At 49.4% G+C, this 15346-nt stretch overlaps 1 protein-coding gene across 1 annotated transcript in view; it reads left to right on the forward strand.

Annotated features, from left to right (window-relative positions):
- The window catches only part of CACNA1B (calcium voltage-gated channel subunit alpha1 B), a 296223-nt gene that overhangs the window by 110854 nt on the left and 170023 nt on the right, over positions 1–15346 (forward strand). Inside the window, exon 6 of the mRNA XM_051636571.1 lies at positions 199–386. Within this exon, the coding sequence (XP_051492531.1) occupies positions 199–386 (188 nt within the window). The remainder of the gene's footprint in view (positions 1–198; positions 387–15346) is intronic.

Genomic DNA, 15346 nt, shown 5'->3' on the forward strand with positions numbered 1-15346 from the left:
CACCCCCCTCATGATGAAGAACTTCTTCCTAGTGTCTCATCTAAATCTCCCCTCTTGCAGTTTTAATCCATCCCCCCCTTGTCCAAAGTTCCTCCCTGCTCTTGTCCAAAGTTCCTCCTCATACTGGGGGCTCCAGAGCTGGGTGTAGCCTGCCTGCCTTCAGTCAGTAACTTTTCTCCCTGCTCTTTTTCTCTCCAGGTGATGAGGTGGGAGATTTTCCCTGTGGAGAGGAGCCTCCTGCCAGGCAGTGTGAGAGTGGGACCACCTGCAGGGAGTACTGGCAAGGGCCCAACTATGGCATCACCAACTTTGACAACATCCTCTTTGCTGTGCTCACCGTCTTCCAGTGCATCACCATGGAGGGATGGACAGACATCCTCTACAATGTGAGTCCCCCCACGGGGCTGCAGGACTCCTGGGGTGCTGTTGGGCATTGTCTTAGCTTGGGAAAGCTTGTTTTGGAAAAGTTATCCTGGAAAGAAGATAACGTAGTTGGTGCATTTTCCCCTCTGTTGATTAGCACCTCACCCTGATTTTTAGGAGGGTTTGCTCCTATTACCTTGAGGGTTGTTCAGTGGGATCAGTAAGAGGCTTTGAACCCCTCTCGTGGCCTGGGGTGGTTTGGGGCTGCAGACTTGCTTACCTGCAGCATGATCTCATGTGTCAGTGTGGTGTTAGCCTGGGTCAGAGATGGGCTGGGTCACTCCAAGGTGCTGGTGTGCTCTGCTGCAGGGTGGGCTGGGAGCAGGAGCATGTTCTCATGATATCCCATGGAAAGGCAGTCACCAAACTTCACAATATAGGGTGGCAAAACCAGTGACTCGTGAATATTTTGTACCTGGAGGTTTCCTCTCTTGACTGGGTCTAGCCTTTGTGTTCAGACTTGTAACCTCATCAATGACCAACATCTGCTGGATGTTAGCACTGAGGTGGTTGGACCTGATGATTTTAAAGGTCTTTTCCAACCAGAACAATTCTGTGATCCAGCACTAGTTTTGGCAATTCCAATGGAGTTTTGCATGGCCCTGTCAGTCACCTTCACACCTGGCATGACTCTGTAGAGAAGATACACCAGACTGAGCTTCCTCATTAGGGTCTTTGCTGGTTGTGCCTCCTGCCAGCCACTCAAGGTCAAAACCTCTTGGTCAATTTTGCTGTTTCCAGTATTACAGAGGAGGGCAACTTCACCCAGTTAGCAACACCTGAAGGACTGACTTTCAGGCAGTGTGATGCTCTTACTGTGTACAAACACACTCAGGGGCTGGAAGGAGGGAGCTGCTGCTGACGTGTGGCTGCACTGGCTGCTGCTTTCTGCTGGCTGTAGGAGGAAGGACAATCTGACAGCCCTGCACAGGGGATCAGAATCAGCCCACACTGTTCTAGCCAGAAGTGCCAATGTGGAAAAATAACTAGGGCAGGCATCAATAATGCCTCCAGACCATTGCCCTGGCCCATTGAACTACAAAGTGTTCAGTCTACTTCATTATAGACTCTAGTCCCACGCTGGGCTCTTTCACAGACCTTCCTGTGAGGGTTTCTGTAGCAGCAGGAAGGTATTATTCATATCAACCACAGTAAATTGCAAGGTAGAATTCTGCTGTGTTTGAAGCCAATACATCTGATTTATTACCTTCTCCAGTCATTGCTCGGTTCCTCCATTTCATCCCAGTCTCTGCCCACTAAAGAGCCACTTCTAGAAAGGCCCATTTGCCCACTGCATGCCCTCCTCTCTCTCTGAAACCTCATCACACAGCTGGTCTCTCCCCCCTCATCCAATAATCCTCTTTCTTCCTGCTAGTGGCAACTGTTGTAAGAAAAGCCCATTAGCCCCCCTGGCTGGGATTGATTAATCTATACATGGTGTATTAGGTCATCTTCTCTCAAACCACCTTTTGTACCACATGCAAAAAAACCCAGAGCTTACTATGGGGGTATTGATTTTGGAGGTTGCTTTGAAAACCAAGATAGTATCCTTGTGGAGAGTCATTAACCTGGTCAGAAGCAGACGCCTGAAGGAGAAGTTGAGTGTCTGTTGGAGGATGTCAAGCCTTGTCTGAGACCCCAGCTTAGGTTTTAATGGTTGTTGGGCTCATGTCTCAGAGACGAGGGTCTCTGGATGGTTTCCTGGTGGGGTGGAGATTGAGTGGTGTGTGTCTTGCCATGAGACCACTCTGCAGACAGTGTCTGTGTAACTAGTGGCCACCTCTGTCCCCTCTCCCTTGGCCCTGCCCCAGGTGCTGGCCACAGCTTCCCTGTGCTGCTCTGCTTGCTGAGGACCTAGTTGTGCTTCTGCAGGTCAGCAGCTGAGAAAAGGTGTGGGTGGAGAAGGATCCACTCTGCACAGCCCTTCTTTTCTTCCCAGCGTCAGTCATCTGAGGTTTTCCGGCCACTTGGCTTTGCCTTGGTTCCTTCTGTGCCTCCTCCAAGTTCATCCAATTTAAAAATGAGACAAAAGTTATAACCACACCAAAGCAGTGACTGAAAAACCTGGCGTGGTAGGTGTTTGAGGGTGTCATTGTCCCTGTGCAGAGGTAAGAGCTGTGCAGCTAGTCTGTCAGTTCAGCATCACCTCAGTGCTGCCTAAACCAGCTGGATCTCAGCTGGGCTCCCACTGGGTTGAGGTGGGAAGAAGCTGGAAGGGGTTGCCTCTTGCATCCAGAACTTGAATGGTGGTGTAAGGGAATGTGTGTCGGGTCCTGCTCCTTGGCCTCTCTTGGCTCAGACAGTAGGTGGGTGTCAGAAGTTATCACTTATTCAGGGAGCTTGGATCCACCATTTGGTTTCTGGTTTTGGTTGGGAAAATTCTTCAATGGTGGAGGTGATTTCTCTTTGTGGGAATGTGGCAGGGCTTTGCTAGGGACAGAGAGGCCACGGGGGTGGCTCCTGTGAGGAGCTGCTGGAAGCTCTCCCAGCTCCAAGCTCCAGATCTGCCTCTGGCCAAGCCAGAAGGTGAAGGTGAAAGCCTCTGTCATGAGCATATTTAAGAAAGGACAAAGGGAACTACAAAAAGACCTTCAGGAGAGGGGGAGGTGAGAGCAATTCCTGAGCAGAGACAGCAAGGTCAGTGAAAAATGAGGGGGGGAATTACCAAGCAGGGAAAGCTGTTGCTCCCCAGATCTAGCAGAGCCCTTCCCTCACCCCTCCCCTTGCGTGCCCACTGCCACAGGGTGGGTGTGGGTGGGGTGGGTTGTCACCTTGCTCTTACAAACCCTCTCCCTCCCTGCTGGTGCAGCACAGCCCCAGAGTGCCCGGCTGCAGGGCTGGCATCCCTGGGGCGCCAGGCAGAGCGGGGCTGAGATGCATTATGAGGAAGCTGAGGTTACAGGCTGCTTCCTTAATGGGACATTAATTTCTTCTGGAGAATGGGGATTGATTGCTTGCCCTGCTTCAACAGGGCTTGGTTAGTGCTCCTCTTTTCCTGCTGCTACATTGCTTGTGGGGTGTTCAGAAGGGGTTAGATCTTCAGTTTGCAGTGGTGGTGGCTCTGGGGTCAGTCACAGGGTGAGATGTGCTCTAGAAGTTCAGCAGTAACTTAACCAAGGGACAGAGATTGCTCTGTCCTGCAAGCAGCTTTGCTCCTCTGCTTTGCCCTGGTGAGGCCACATCAGGAGAACTGTGTCCAGCTCTGGGCTCCCTGGTTCAAGAAGGACACAGAAGGGCTGGAGAGGGGCCAGCAAAGGGCTAGGAGGGTAATGAGGGAACTAGAATATCTTATGAGGAAAGACTGAGGGACTTGGGTCTGTTTAGTCTGGAGAAGAGAAGACTGAGGGGGGAATCTTATCAATACTTGAAAGGTGGGTGTCAGGAGGATGGGACCAGGCTTTTTTTTTTCAGTGGTGCCCAGTGACAGGAAGTTCTGTCTTAACGTGAGGAGGAACTTCTTGACTCTGAGGGTGGCAGCTGCAACAGGCTGCCCAGAGCAGTTGTGGAGTCTCTATTTCTGGAGACATTCAAAACCCACCTGAATGCCATTCTGTGCAACCTGCTCTAGGTGAACCTGCTCTGGCAGGGGAATTGCCTAAAGGGTCTCCAGAGGTCCCTTCCAACCCCTAACACTGTGATTCTGTGGGACTGGAAGGCTGGTCTGTGGTGTCATCAGGCAAACTGAAGAGTTTGGTACAAGCTGATCTTCAGAGAAGAGAAAGCTTGGGCTTGAGTTTGATGTTTTAGCTCAGGACTTTCCAAAGCGAGAGGTTTGTTGGGAGGTTCTTGAGGTTATTCAGTCATTTCTCAAGGACTGAGGTGACTTCAGACGTGGGCAGCTGCAGGCTGCCTGCAGATCTGGAGAAAAACAGCACCAAAGGTGAGGCTTGGCAGGAAATAATCAACATTGCACATGTTCACTCTCCTGTGATAAACTGAGCAATTAAGGGGGCAGGAAGAATGCAGGTGCACAAATCTCAGCCCAGTTTTTCCTTGCTGATCTGTTGTTTCTACTTTCACAGTGTTTCATTTTAATTAGGGCCAGTGAAAGCTTTCTAGTAAGACTTGATCTGGGAGGTGATTTATGCTTGAGGCAAAAAGACTGAATCATCAATTGGGTGAAATGCTTTAGGAATCAGCTGGGGAAAACTCCTTCCTGAATCAGCAGCATCAGAGCTCTGAACAAGCCCTTCTGTTGTGTGAGCTGCAGGTTTGTCACCTGGGAGCTGTTTCTACTCAAGAAGGTCCAAGGAGCAGCAGGTGATTTGGGAAAGTTTTTGTGTTCTTGAATGCAGGGAGGAACTTTTTCTCCAGCAAATGGAGAGTGCTCCTCCTAATCTGAGCCTTCAGCATGAGTTGGGAATGGATGAAAATATAGTAACTGAACTGTTCTCCTCAGTGGGGGAGGACTTGGTGCCCCAGTCCTGTGTTGGGGACAGTTTTTGCAGTCTAATCCAGTGCAGACAGATCAAAGGTTCCTGAAGTATGGGGGAGCATCTTCTGGATCATGAAATGAGAAGCTCACCTAGAGCAGCAGTCCAGTGTGAGCAGCAATGTTGCTGATGTGTGTCATCTGAGGGTAAGAGAGCACTGGGACAAGTTGCCCACAGATGGAGTCTCCATCCCTGGAGACATTCCAAACCCACCTGGACGTGTTCCTGTGGGATCTGCTCTAGGGGATTCTGCTCTGGCAGGGGGGTTCGACCAGATGATCTCCAGAGGTCCCTTCCAAGCCCAACCATTCTGTGATCCTGTGAATATGCCTTGGAGTAGCAAACTCAATGTCTTTTTCAGCAACTGTGGGACTAGTTCAATCCCAGGCTGGTCAAGTGGCAGGAGTTGTGTTTCCCAGTGATGTGGGCCAGCCCCTTGACTGCGTGTCCTGGTTTGGTGGCTCTGGCAGAGGTTCTGCTCTGGGCTCTGCTCCTCAGAGCAAGCACTTCTGCAGTCAGTAACATTCACCTGAAGCACCACGTGGTGGTTGGGATGATGTGGGACAACAAAGTGTGTCCACTCTGCTTGTGCCCAAAGGAGCCATTACTGAGGTAAGTGGAGACTGGTGATCAGATTATCTCTTGAGACCAGTAAGTGAATTTATTCATCAGTTCCCATGAAGTATTTTAACATGCCAAGTATCACCATGCTGCAGTTAGCAAGGCTGGAGCTTGAGGACGTCAGCAATGCTGAGGGAGGAGGACATTTCCAGTGAGGGCCTCCAAGTTCTTGGCAGGTGCAGAGTCTGGGTAAAGAAAACTGAGGCTGAGTACTGGGGACAAAGACAGAGGTGGGAGGGAATCATGCAGATGCTCAGCAAGAGAAACTGTGGATCTGGAGTCCTGATCTTCCTCCAGGTCTAGTTTTCAAATCAAGCAATGGTATTTTAGATCATCTTGTTAACATGCTTAGTGGTTGTGAATGACAGTGATTCATCTAGTGCTTGTTGCCAATATAGGCTACCTGGGGGTGTGCAGCTTTTTAGGGAGACAACAGTATAATTTCCTGCTTTCTAGAGCAGTAATTCTGAGTTTTTGTCACGCAAGAACCTCACTGTCCATCATGAAACACTCTCCTGCCTTCCATCCTGGTTGCCCTGGGATACTAACCTTGGTTTGCAAAGTGAGAAAAGCCTGAAAAGTCTTGTAGCTGCCCAGGAATGCCCTGGTTAGAAGAATTCCTTTACCCTGCTAAGTAGAAGGGCTCATTACAAGGCCTGTAATCAGAGGAAAGAGGCACTGGTGGCCTTCAGGGAGACAGCTGGGGCTTACCTAGCCCTGTGTGAGGTCAGCTGGGACCACAACGCTTTCCACTCTGCACTCAGTGGATTAGGAAGGTTTTTGAGCTCCTTGCCATGGTCCTTACACAGCCAGCACTGTTGGAGCTGGTTTAGACCCCTCAGTAAGGTGTCGTTGTGCCTTTGCAGTGGAGGTGCACAACGAGCTGCTGAGGAGTGTGGTTTGTGGTCCCAGTTCTCCTAGAGGAAACGATGGGTCCAGCTGGATTCACCTGGAGCGTGCAGGAGTCTTGATTTTTGACTTTCAAAGGGCTGAGTTTTCACCTTTCATCTGTTCTCTCCAGGAGTTCAAAGCTACATGGTGGAATTTGCTTTGCAAAACAGGGACTCCATGCAGGAGAGGATGAAATGTCAAAGTGTGCACTCGCTCCCTTTTGATCTTAATGGCAAGAGGTTTTCATGCTGCTTCTATTTTCTACTGACAAATATTAGTGTCCCGTGGGTATTTCAAGACTGTGAACTGGGCCTAACCTAATATGCTTATAAGTAGGAATGAACAGTTCAAATAAAATGTAAGTCCCCCCTAAATTGGTTCCCAAGTAGAACTTTACTTTCTCTGAATTTCAAACAGCTGCTGATTCACTTGGTATTTTTTGTTCACTTTTGTGTCTCTGAATCTCTTGATTCCCCTAAAGACAGAGAAATGGAAGGCTGGGGGGTGACTGTGCCATTTCCAGCCCAACCTAGAGGTGGTTTTGTTGGTGGAATGATGGATGCATTGGGGTTTGTAGGGGCAGAAGAGAATCTGTTTGACTTGGTTGTTTGGAGAGCTCGTGTGGTTTCTGGGGTTGTTTGTCAAGATTGAACCGTTGATGCTCAGTCCTCATCAGTGACAACTGTGAGTTGAGGAATGGTGTTGCTCAGGAGTCTGGATGGGACTAGCACTGGCTGCCTGGGCCATGAGATGGTTTCTTATGGAAAACCTCTCAGGAAGGTGGAGAAAGGGGGCAGGTGAATGTGCAGCAGAAGGCAGAAGGGAAATGAATACCATCTATCACATACAGCAGCATCCCTCATCCTGGAGGCTTGGATTAAGGTTCCTCTTGTCTCACTGTCTGCTTGTGAGATTCCTCCTGGGCTGAAGAACCTCCCACACTTTTGAGACCCTTTTAAAACCTGCAAGTTAAGGCTGAAAGTTGACTTAAATGGCTTTTTGCTGGCCTTTTGCTCAGGATTGGAGTTTCCTGTGAGGTTGTGCCCTTGGCTTCCCTAATGTGTGACTGTCCTGCCTACTTGGGTACAGCAGTAAATGCAATAGCAAAGTCTGTGGGGCTCTGCAGGTGGCTTTGAAATGGCTTGTCTCTCCTAATACACCCCTTGTGCTGTTTGCTGTCTGGTAGAAGTGACTTGAAGCCAGTCCACTGAAGCACAAATCCATAACTGTTAGATACTGAGATGGATGAGAATACTGGAGGTTTTTCTACAGTGTGTCCTGGGGCTGGGAAGCTGCAGTGTCAGTGTCTGGGGGAGGGGATTTCTGATAGGTTTGGGCTCCTATGATTACTCGGGGTGTATCAGATCTCCTTCTTCTGAATTAACACATTGAAGAGCAAAACTGTTTAGCCAGCAAAAGCAAGGGAAGACAGGAAAAGGGGGAAAAACTGGCTGAAGTGCTTCCCTCACAGCACGTTAACAGGAAGAAGAAGCACAAGGAAAGGTTTTGTTCTGCCACTCTGAATCACACAGCACGTTTCTGACCTCATTTTTCTCTTACACTGCATCCTCTGCAGTGTCCAAGGGACAAGCTTTGCTCCCGTTGAATGTGGGGTGTGAGGACCCAGGTCTGGAGGAGACTAGTACCCACAAAACAGCCCAGGGCACTGCTGCCATGCTTGGCATTCACAGCTGCAGGAGCAGCCTGAAAACAAGAGTCCTCTGCTTTCACTGAGGCTTTCTGAAGTTGTGTTGCAGGAGATGAAATGCTCTCTGGAGACACACTGTGTGGCCATGGCCTCAAGATTTACCTGGGTCTTCAAAGAGGTAGACATAGCCCTGTTGGAGGCCATAGGATGGTTTTGGTTGGAAGAGACCCTAAAAATCACCTAGTTCCAACCCCCCTGCCAATGCAGCACACTGTGGGAAGTAAGGAGAAACCAGATGAAATACCTTGATGATGATAAAGCCAACCATGCTTGGAGATGTGTGAGGAAACCTGCCTCCAAGCCTTGTCTGTAGCAAAGACCCTGTTCTGACTTCTCAGCTTTTGAGAGCATCTCTGGGCTGAGAGCATCTGCCTGGCAGCTGGGTCACACGCACTGTGTGAACGTGCCCAGAGCCCTGACCTGGGGAGAGATCACCCTTGGGACCTGATGTTCACCAGTGCTGACCTCCTCTTGTCACTGTGCATTTGCTCTTGGAAATGCCCTGAGTGCCAGGGGAGATGCCCAGGTGCTGTGTCACAGAGCCAGCAGTGCACATGGACTGTGCTGGTGTTGTGCACCCCTGATGGAGAGGGGAGCTGAGCCCCAGTCCTGTGCTCAGGTGCCACATGGGTGTAATGGTGCTCTCCTCCCTGCAGTTTCATCAAGAAGAGAAAACCCCCTCGTGTTGTTCCTGTGAAATTACATTCACTGTTGAGTTAGGCTGACTTCAATTTGCTAATAAGAATCAGCAACCTCATAAGTGCCCACCAAGGTGACAGATAACTCCCTGTCTCCTGCTGCTGGGGGATGAAATGTTGATTTCTTGTGCTTCAGTATGACCAGTGACTTAGAGGAAGGTGGAGCAGTGAGAGCAGGATCAGGAGCAGGCAGCCAAGAGCCTGGCAGAGCAGGGTGGGGGTGACAGTGAATAGCTGGGGGAGAAGGTGTGAAGAACCTGGGACTGTGGATTGGTGCTTCTGCACAGCCAGGACTGGAAATCTGCAGAAGGCAGGGACCAACTGAGGGCTGAGCAAGCCCTTGCAAGAAAAGCACAGGAGAGACCAGCCAAGTTGAGCTCAAAAGCCACGTTGAAAGTTCTGGCTAGAGCCTGGGCCATGTGTGAAACCCATCCCAGCAGAGAGAGCCTGCACGTGGCCTCTGTGTTGCCCAGGTCTCATTTATACCTTTTCTGAGGCCTTCAATGGGTTGATGCATAGATCTTCTTCCAGCTGGTCATAGGGGGGCTGGTTTTCACTCATGTTTCCTGCTGGTTTTAAGCCTGCTCTGTCCCATTATGTTGTTACATATTTTGTTGGAGTGGCAGGGATGTTTATTCTGTAGGAAAAAAATGAGACTTATAGGTCTAAGACCTTTAATTTAGATTATTATCATCACTTTTGTGTGACAGCCACCTGGTTCTCAGCATCTTTCCCAAGTTTCAAATATTCTTGTATAAACAGGATCCCCTACAGGCCAGGCAGAAACTTGGTGACATCAAATAACCAAACTTCTCTGTGCCCAAAACCCTCCCTGGAGATCCATGCCCAGACTCTCCTGAGCACCTTGCTCTTGAGCAGAAGTTGGACTAGGTTTCTCATCTCCTCCTAGAGAGAAGCTTCAGGCTTTGGAGGAATGTACTTGCTACTAGTGGGGTCTTGTCAGGTATCTGTATCACAGCAGATCTCCCAGGGATGCAGGGCAGGCTTGGCAGCCTTATTAATCTGGAAGGTTCTGCAGAAATCCCAAGATATTGAATTAGAAAAGGTGGAGCTTCTCTAAGTTTAACTTCAAGGCCTTTAGACACCAAGATGGGTGAGATGCAATCCCTGCCCATGCCTGGGTCTCCATCCCTCTGGAAACACAGACTGTCTGACCCTGTGTCCACACAGGCATTCCAAGGCTAAAAGGGACATTTCAGCCCCACTTCAGCAAATTGCCCTGTTGAGAAAAGCACTTGAGCAAATATCTAAAGCTGAGCAAGAGCTGAAGCTCCTCACTCAGTCTCCTGCCTTTATTTAATGCCTCAGTGAAGGTTTATTGAAAATGACTGGGATGTGGCCACCTCCAGGTTGCATAGGAGATGTTTAAGATGTGCAGCAGGAGAGTGGCATCCATCATACAAATTCAGAGCAACCTGCAGCAGAGCAATTGCTCTCTGAAAAGAAATTAAAACCTCTCCAAAGAACAGCTCAATCATCAGTGCTTGCCAAGAAGTGACAACTCCAGCTGAAGAAGTTAACTTGACAACATGATGGCAAGGAGGGTCCAAGCAGCTCCTTCACACACCCAACAATTGCTTTCCCAGGAGGACTGAGAAGGCAGCTGGGTGCTGTCAGGAGGGTGCCAGCCTGCTTGCACCATGGCTGCTGCATCTGTGCTTGGAGTGGAAGAGAATAAAGCTTTGAAGAAAACCAGAAGTGAAGATTTTATTTGCTCTCAGCAGTCCTAGGACAACCCAGAATACCCAGGTTCTTCCACAGAAGAGGCTGGCTGAGCTGGGACTCTGGGGGAAATGGTTGGTTCTTTCAGCTCCAGGCCAGGTGCCACGGGGTGTAGGAGAGGAGCAAAGGCAGGTGCTGCCATGGGCACAATATGGGTGTGAAGTTGTGTCTGGGTGACTTGGGGGTGGGTGGAAGGCAGCTTGGGGGGTGCTGGACTTAGGGGACCCCACAGATGTGTGATGTCAGGACTGTCTTCTGTCTTGTGTCAGCAGTAGGAAAGATGGGACAGTCTGCTGGGGTTGTAGTCACCTGTGGTCAGTCTGGTGGGGTGTGGCATGAGGGTGCTACAACAATGTACAAGCTGAAGCTGCTCTTAGAATTCCAGATCGGTTTGGGTTGGAAGGGACCTTAAAGATCACCTTGTTCCAACCCCCCTGCATGGGCAGGGACACCTCCCACCAGCCCAGGTTGCTCCAAGCCCCATCCAACCTGCCCTTCAACACTGCCAGGGATGGGGCAGCCACAGCTTCCCTGGGCAACCTGGGCCAGGGTCTCACCACCCTCACAGGGAAGAATTTCTTCCTGATGTCCCACATCTGCCCTCTTGCAGTTTCAATCCCTTCCCCCTCATCCTCTCTCTACAAGCCCATGTCCAAAGTCCGTCCTCAGCTTTCCAGGAGCACCTTCAGGTATTGGATGCCTTCCAAATAGGACAGGTGTAATTCAAAGCATCTATTAGTGTGTTTAGTAACAGTAAAAATAAAAATTCAAATTGATTTGATAAATTAACTACTGTGATTAAATGAATGTGATTAAATATCACCCACTCGTCAACACAAGAACCTGGGTGCCTCTGCTGATTTTAGTTTCAGATTATTAATGTGTCTGTGGCAAAACCTTGTGTTGCTTGGCAGTGTCACTCCTCGTGAAGGCTCCTGGAACATGGGAAAGAGCAGCTCTGGGCTGTCATTCTATGCAATTTACACTATAGGAAAGCTTTTCATATTTTCATCAAAGCTGCAGTTTCACAGGCAGTTTTCATTCAAATGTGGAACAGTTTGGCAAGACTTGTGGTTAAGAATTCCCCCCCCCCCGTAGCAGATGGTCCTTTTCTGTTTAAAACATCTCATAAAACCTTGTGAAACATCTAAAGATGGAGATGAGAGGGTCACGACTGATGGTTTTTTGGTTTGTTTGGTCTGAGACAAGAAAAGGGAAGGGATAAAATAGCTTTGGGACCCCCTGACCTAGGAAGTAAGGTTTGCATTGACAGAGAACTCTCGGGCTTGAGGGTTTGCCCTGCTCTGGGCTTGGTGTGACCAACCTCTCAGCTCCAGCTGGTTCTGTGAGCTGCAGGTGTATCTACAAGGGCATTTGCTGCTTATAATTGACTTGGGGAGAAGCTGGGCTGCTGGAGGTGGTCTCAGTTGAAGACAAAATGAGAAGGTGGCCTAACCTAAATGGATGGCTGCTCTGCACGTCCCCATCCTCTGCTGAAGGGCCCCTCATGTCACAGCCTGTTGTCATCATTTTATGCTGGGGAATCCAGACTTTAATTCACATGAAGAGTTTTCTGCTGTTGAAAATTTCTTGGGAAGCTTTTGCCTGCAGTGTTTGGAGGGGAAAAATCAGTGCTTGAGGTGGATAAGGTTTCTTCTTTCAGGAAGAGTCTGGGCCTGCATTTAAGATGATGAGGAAGGCTGGGCATTATTCTTAGGAGTGTCATTATTGACAGTGATTTGAGGCATTGATCCACAATTTCCTGTGTTCAAAGGCAGAAAAAGATTGAGTGTTGGATCGTTTTGCTGTTCTGGGAATAGTTCCATGTGACTGGCTCTGTCTTGCTGAGTTAAGGGCTGCAGGCCCCGGGATGCTGACTGGGAGGAAAAGTTTCTTCTGCATCTACTCACTAGACCAACACAACCTATGTTTTCATCTGAATGTGTCCTTATCCTTCTGTCAATACTCTGTGTGCCTGTGAGGTGTAGATACACAGAGGTGTAAACAGTGTGTGCACAAGTGTGTGTGCTCCTCCCTCCTTCAGGAGCACGTCTGGGGGCAGCTTTAGCTCTTCAACAGCAGCTTGCAGGTACATGAAGCCTTGCTGCTTGGCTTTGTGGCATTTATTCCGTGGCACTGAATTTGTTCTCAGTGTAGCTCGATCTACACGGGAGTCTTCTCCAGCAAAGAGTGACATGGAAAGAGCTCTTCCTTTCCAAGAATTTCCAACTCCAAAGCAGTGCCTGGTTTCTAGCAGCAACCTTTCCTCAGGCTCTGCACAGCCCAAGCCCAGCAGCCTCTCCGGGGACCAGGCAGTGCCCTCTGCCCCCTCTCACAAACCAGAGCTCTAAGTGTTCAGAGAGAAGAAACTTGAGGATAACTATGTGAGGCACCTGCAGTGCTGGCTTGGATTGTAAAATAACTGGGGGTTTTGTTGCAGGAGTTGGCTGCCCCTTAGCATCTCAGTCATGTGTGGGTGAAATGGTTGGAATTGCTTGTTTTTACTAACTGCTTGGCTTTTAGGCTCATGCTGCATCCTGAGTGTGGGTGGGGAAGGTTTGCTGTTGGTTAGACATGGCTTTTGAGGGCATTGAGATAGATGGGTCTGGCTTAGTGGGGTTGCCCCAAGGCATTGCTTGGTGGCTTGAGCACTGTGGGCCTCAGGCAGGCAGTGCTTTGGTCTGGTGTCACAAGACAAAGACTCTGAGCCAAACAGATTTCTGGGTTGCAGGTGGCCCATGAAATACATTTGGGAGCCTCTGGTTGCAGCTCTGGTCTTTCTGGACTCTATTCATCATAGAATCCTAGTGGTTAAGGTTAAGACCTTAAAGATCATCAGGTTCCAACCTCCCTGCCATGAGCAGGGGCATCTCCCACCAGCCCAGGCTGCACAAGCCTCATCCCACCTGCCCTTGAACACCTCCAGGGGCAGGGCATCAAAAACCTCCCTGGGCAACCAGTTCCAGTGCCTTCCTACCCTCATGGTGAAGAATTTCTTCCTAATATCTAACCTAAATCCTCCCTCTTTCAGTTTAAAAGCATCACCCCTTGTCTAATCCCTTCCCTCTCTGGTGAAAAGCCCCTCCCCAGCTTTCCTGGAGCCCCTTCAGGCACTGGAAAGCCACTACAGGATCTCACCAGAACCTTCACTTCTCCAGGCTGAACAGCCCCTTCTCTCTCAGCTTGTCTTCATAGCAGAGCTGCTCCAGCCCTTGGATCATCTCGGTGGCCCTTCCCTCCAACAGCTCCATGTCTTCCTTGTGTGCTGAGGGCTCCAGGGCTGTACCCAGCACTGCAGGTGCCTTTTCACCAGAGCAGAGGGGCAGAATCAGCCCCCTCCCCCTGCATCATCCTGCCCTCAAACATGCTGGGTGACCTCACAGAAGGTGCAGATGTGAAGTCCCCTTTCCAGACAGCTTCAGTGTCCTAACTGCTCGGGGAGGTTCACGAGGCTTTGTGCTTCCTGGAGTAATGCTTTCTCCTGAGCACCCCCACCATGGCTCTGACCTTCCTGAGCATGCCCTGTGTCCAACAGGAATTGCCTCGACCGAGTTCACCTTCGTAATTAAAGTCCACACCTACCTAAAACTAAATTAAAGGGGAGGAGAGATTAAAAAAAAAAAAAGAAAGAAAATTAAAATAAAATAAACTAGGTAGAGTCCTTTGGCCAGCCTGTAATTTTTGGCAGTGAAAGAGCTTTTACAGGCAGGCAGGGATGCTCATGAATAAAGCAGCTGAATGAGTCCAACCTAGCAGGGGAAAGAATGAATTTTTTATCAAGAAATCCTGTTAGCATATTTATGTATTGATTTATTGGCGCCATAAACCTTTGGGTTAAGGCATAAAACATCAGTGGTTTTGCTTTTTTAGTCTTCCCAGCTCTGCAAGGCTGGAGCAGAAGGGAAACAAAGGGAAGGATTTGCTTCTATTTCAGCTTGGCTGAATTAACATTATTACTGCATGTGATGGTTGCAGTTAAAACACGTTCATACACGGCTCCCAGTGTTGTAGCAGAATGAAAATGCTGCCAGCTTTTAGGGTTTTGCCCAGAGTTTTCTGGTGTTTCAGTTGATTTTATGCATTTGGATGCTTTTCTCTGGAATTCTGGCTCCTGGATTTACGTGCTTGAGAGAATTGTGGCTCCTTTCCTTTGTTTCTTGGGACCTTCTAACTCTTGTCGTCGGAAAGAAAAGCTAGGAAATATGAATCCCAAATCATCAAAAAAAGGGCTCATTGTTTTGGTGTATGTATTTATTTTTAAGCAGTAATCTCCTCTGCTTGAGGCTTCCACCTGGATTTCCTGCCCGATAGAAAATAGTGGGAGTTTTGCCCTCTTGTTTGATGATGTAGAGATGTCCCTTGGGCTGCTTTTCCCTCTCTGGTTTTGCTGCCCACGAGGTGAAAGGGTTTCCTCTTGCTGGAACAGAGGGTGCAGATTGTTCAGCTTTGTGATGGGGGTAGATGTTCTGCACCTTATGTTTAGGGTACTGGGATGTCCCCTGGGCAAGCATGAGACACGTGCACCACATCTAGTGCCTGAGTGTTGTATGTTTGATTTTCCATCAACTGGTCTGGGACCTCTGGGTGTCAGGGCAGGGTCCACAGGCTGGTGGGGAAGGGTAGTTCTAGGGCTATGTCAGGGAGGAGGGTAACCAGCCCCAAGGAGAGGCAGCAAAATCTGAGTTACCATCTCTGCAGAGTACTGGTTCTGTCTGGAAAGCAGTGGTTTCTCTGGCACAGCTTTGGGCAGGACTCCCTGGGAGCTGTGCAGGGTGGGCATGACCTGAAGGCAGGACTCCAGCCCTCCTGCTTTGGGTAGGTTTGGAAGG

This window comes from Apus apus, chromosome 19, assembly GCF_020740795.1.
Source record: "Apus apus isolate bApuApu2 chromosome 19, bApuApu2.pri.cur, whole genome shotgun sequence".
NCBI lineage: Eukaryota > Metazoa > Chordata > Aves > Apodiformes > Apodidae > Apus > Apus apus.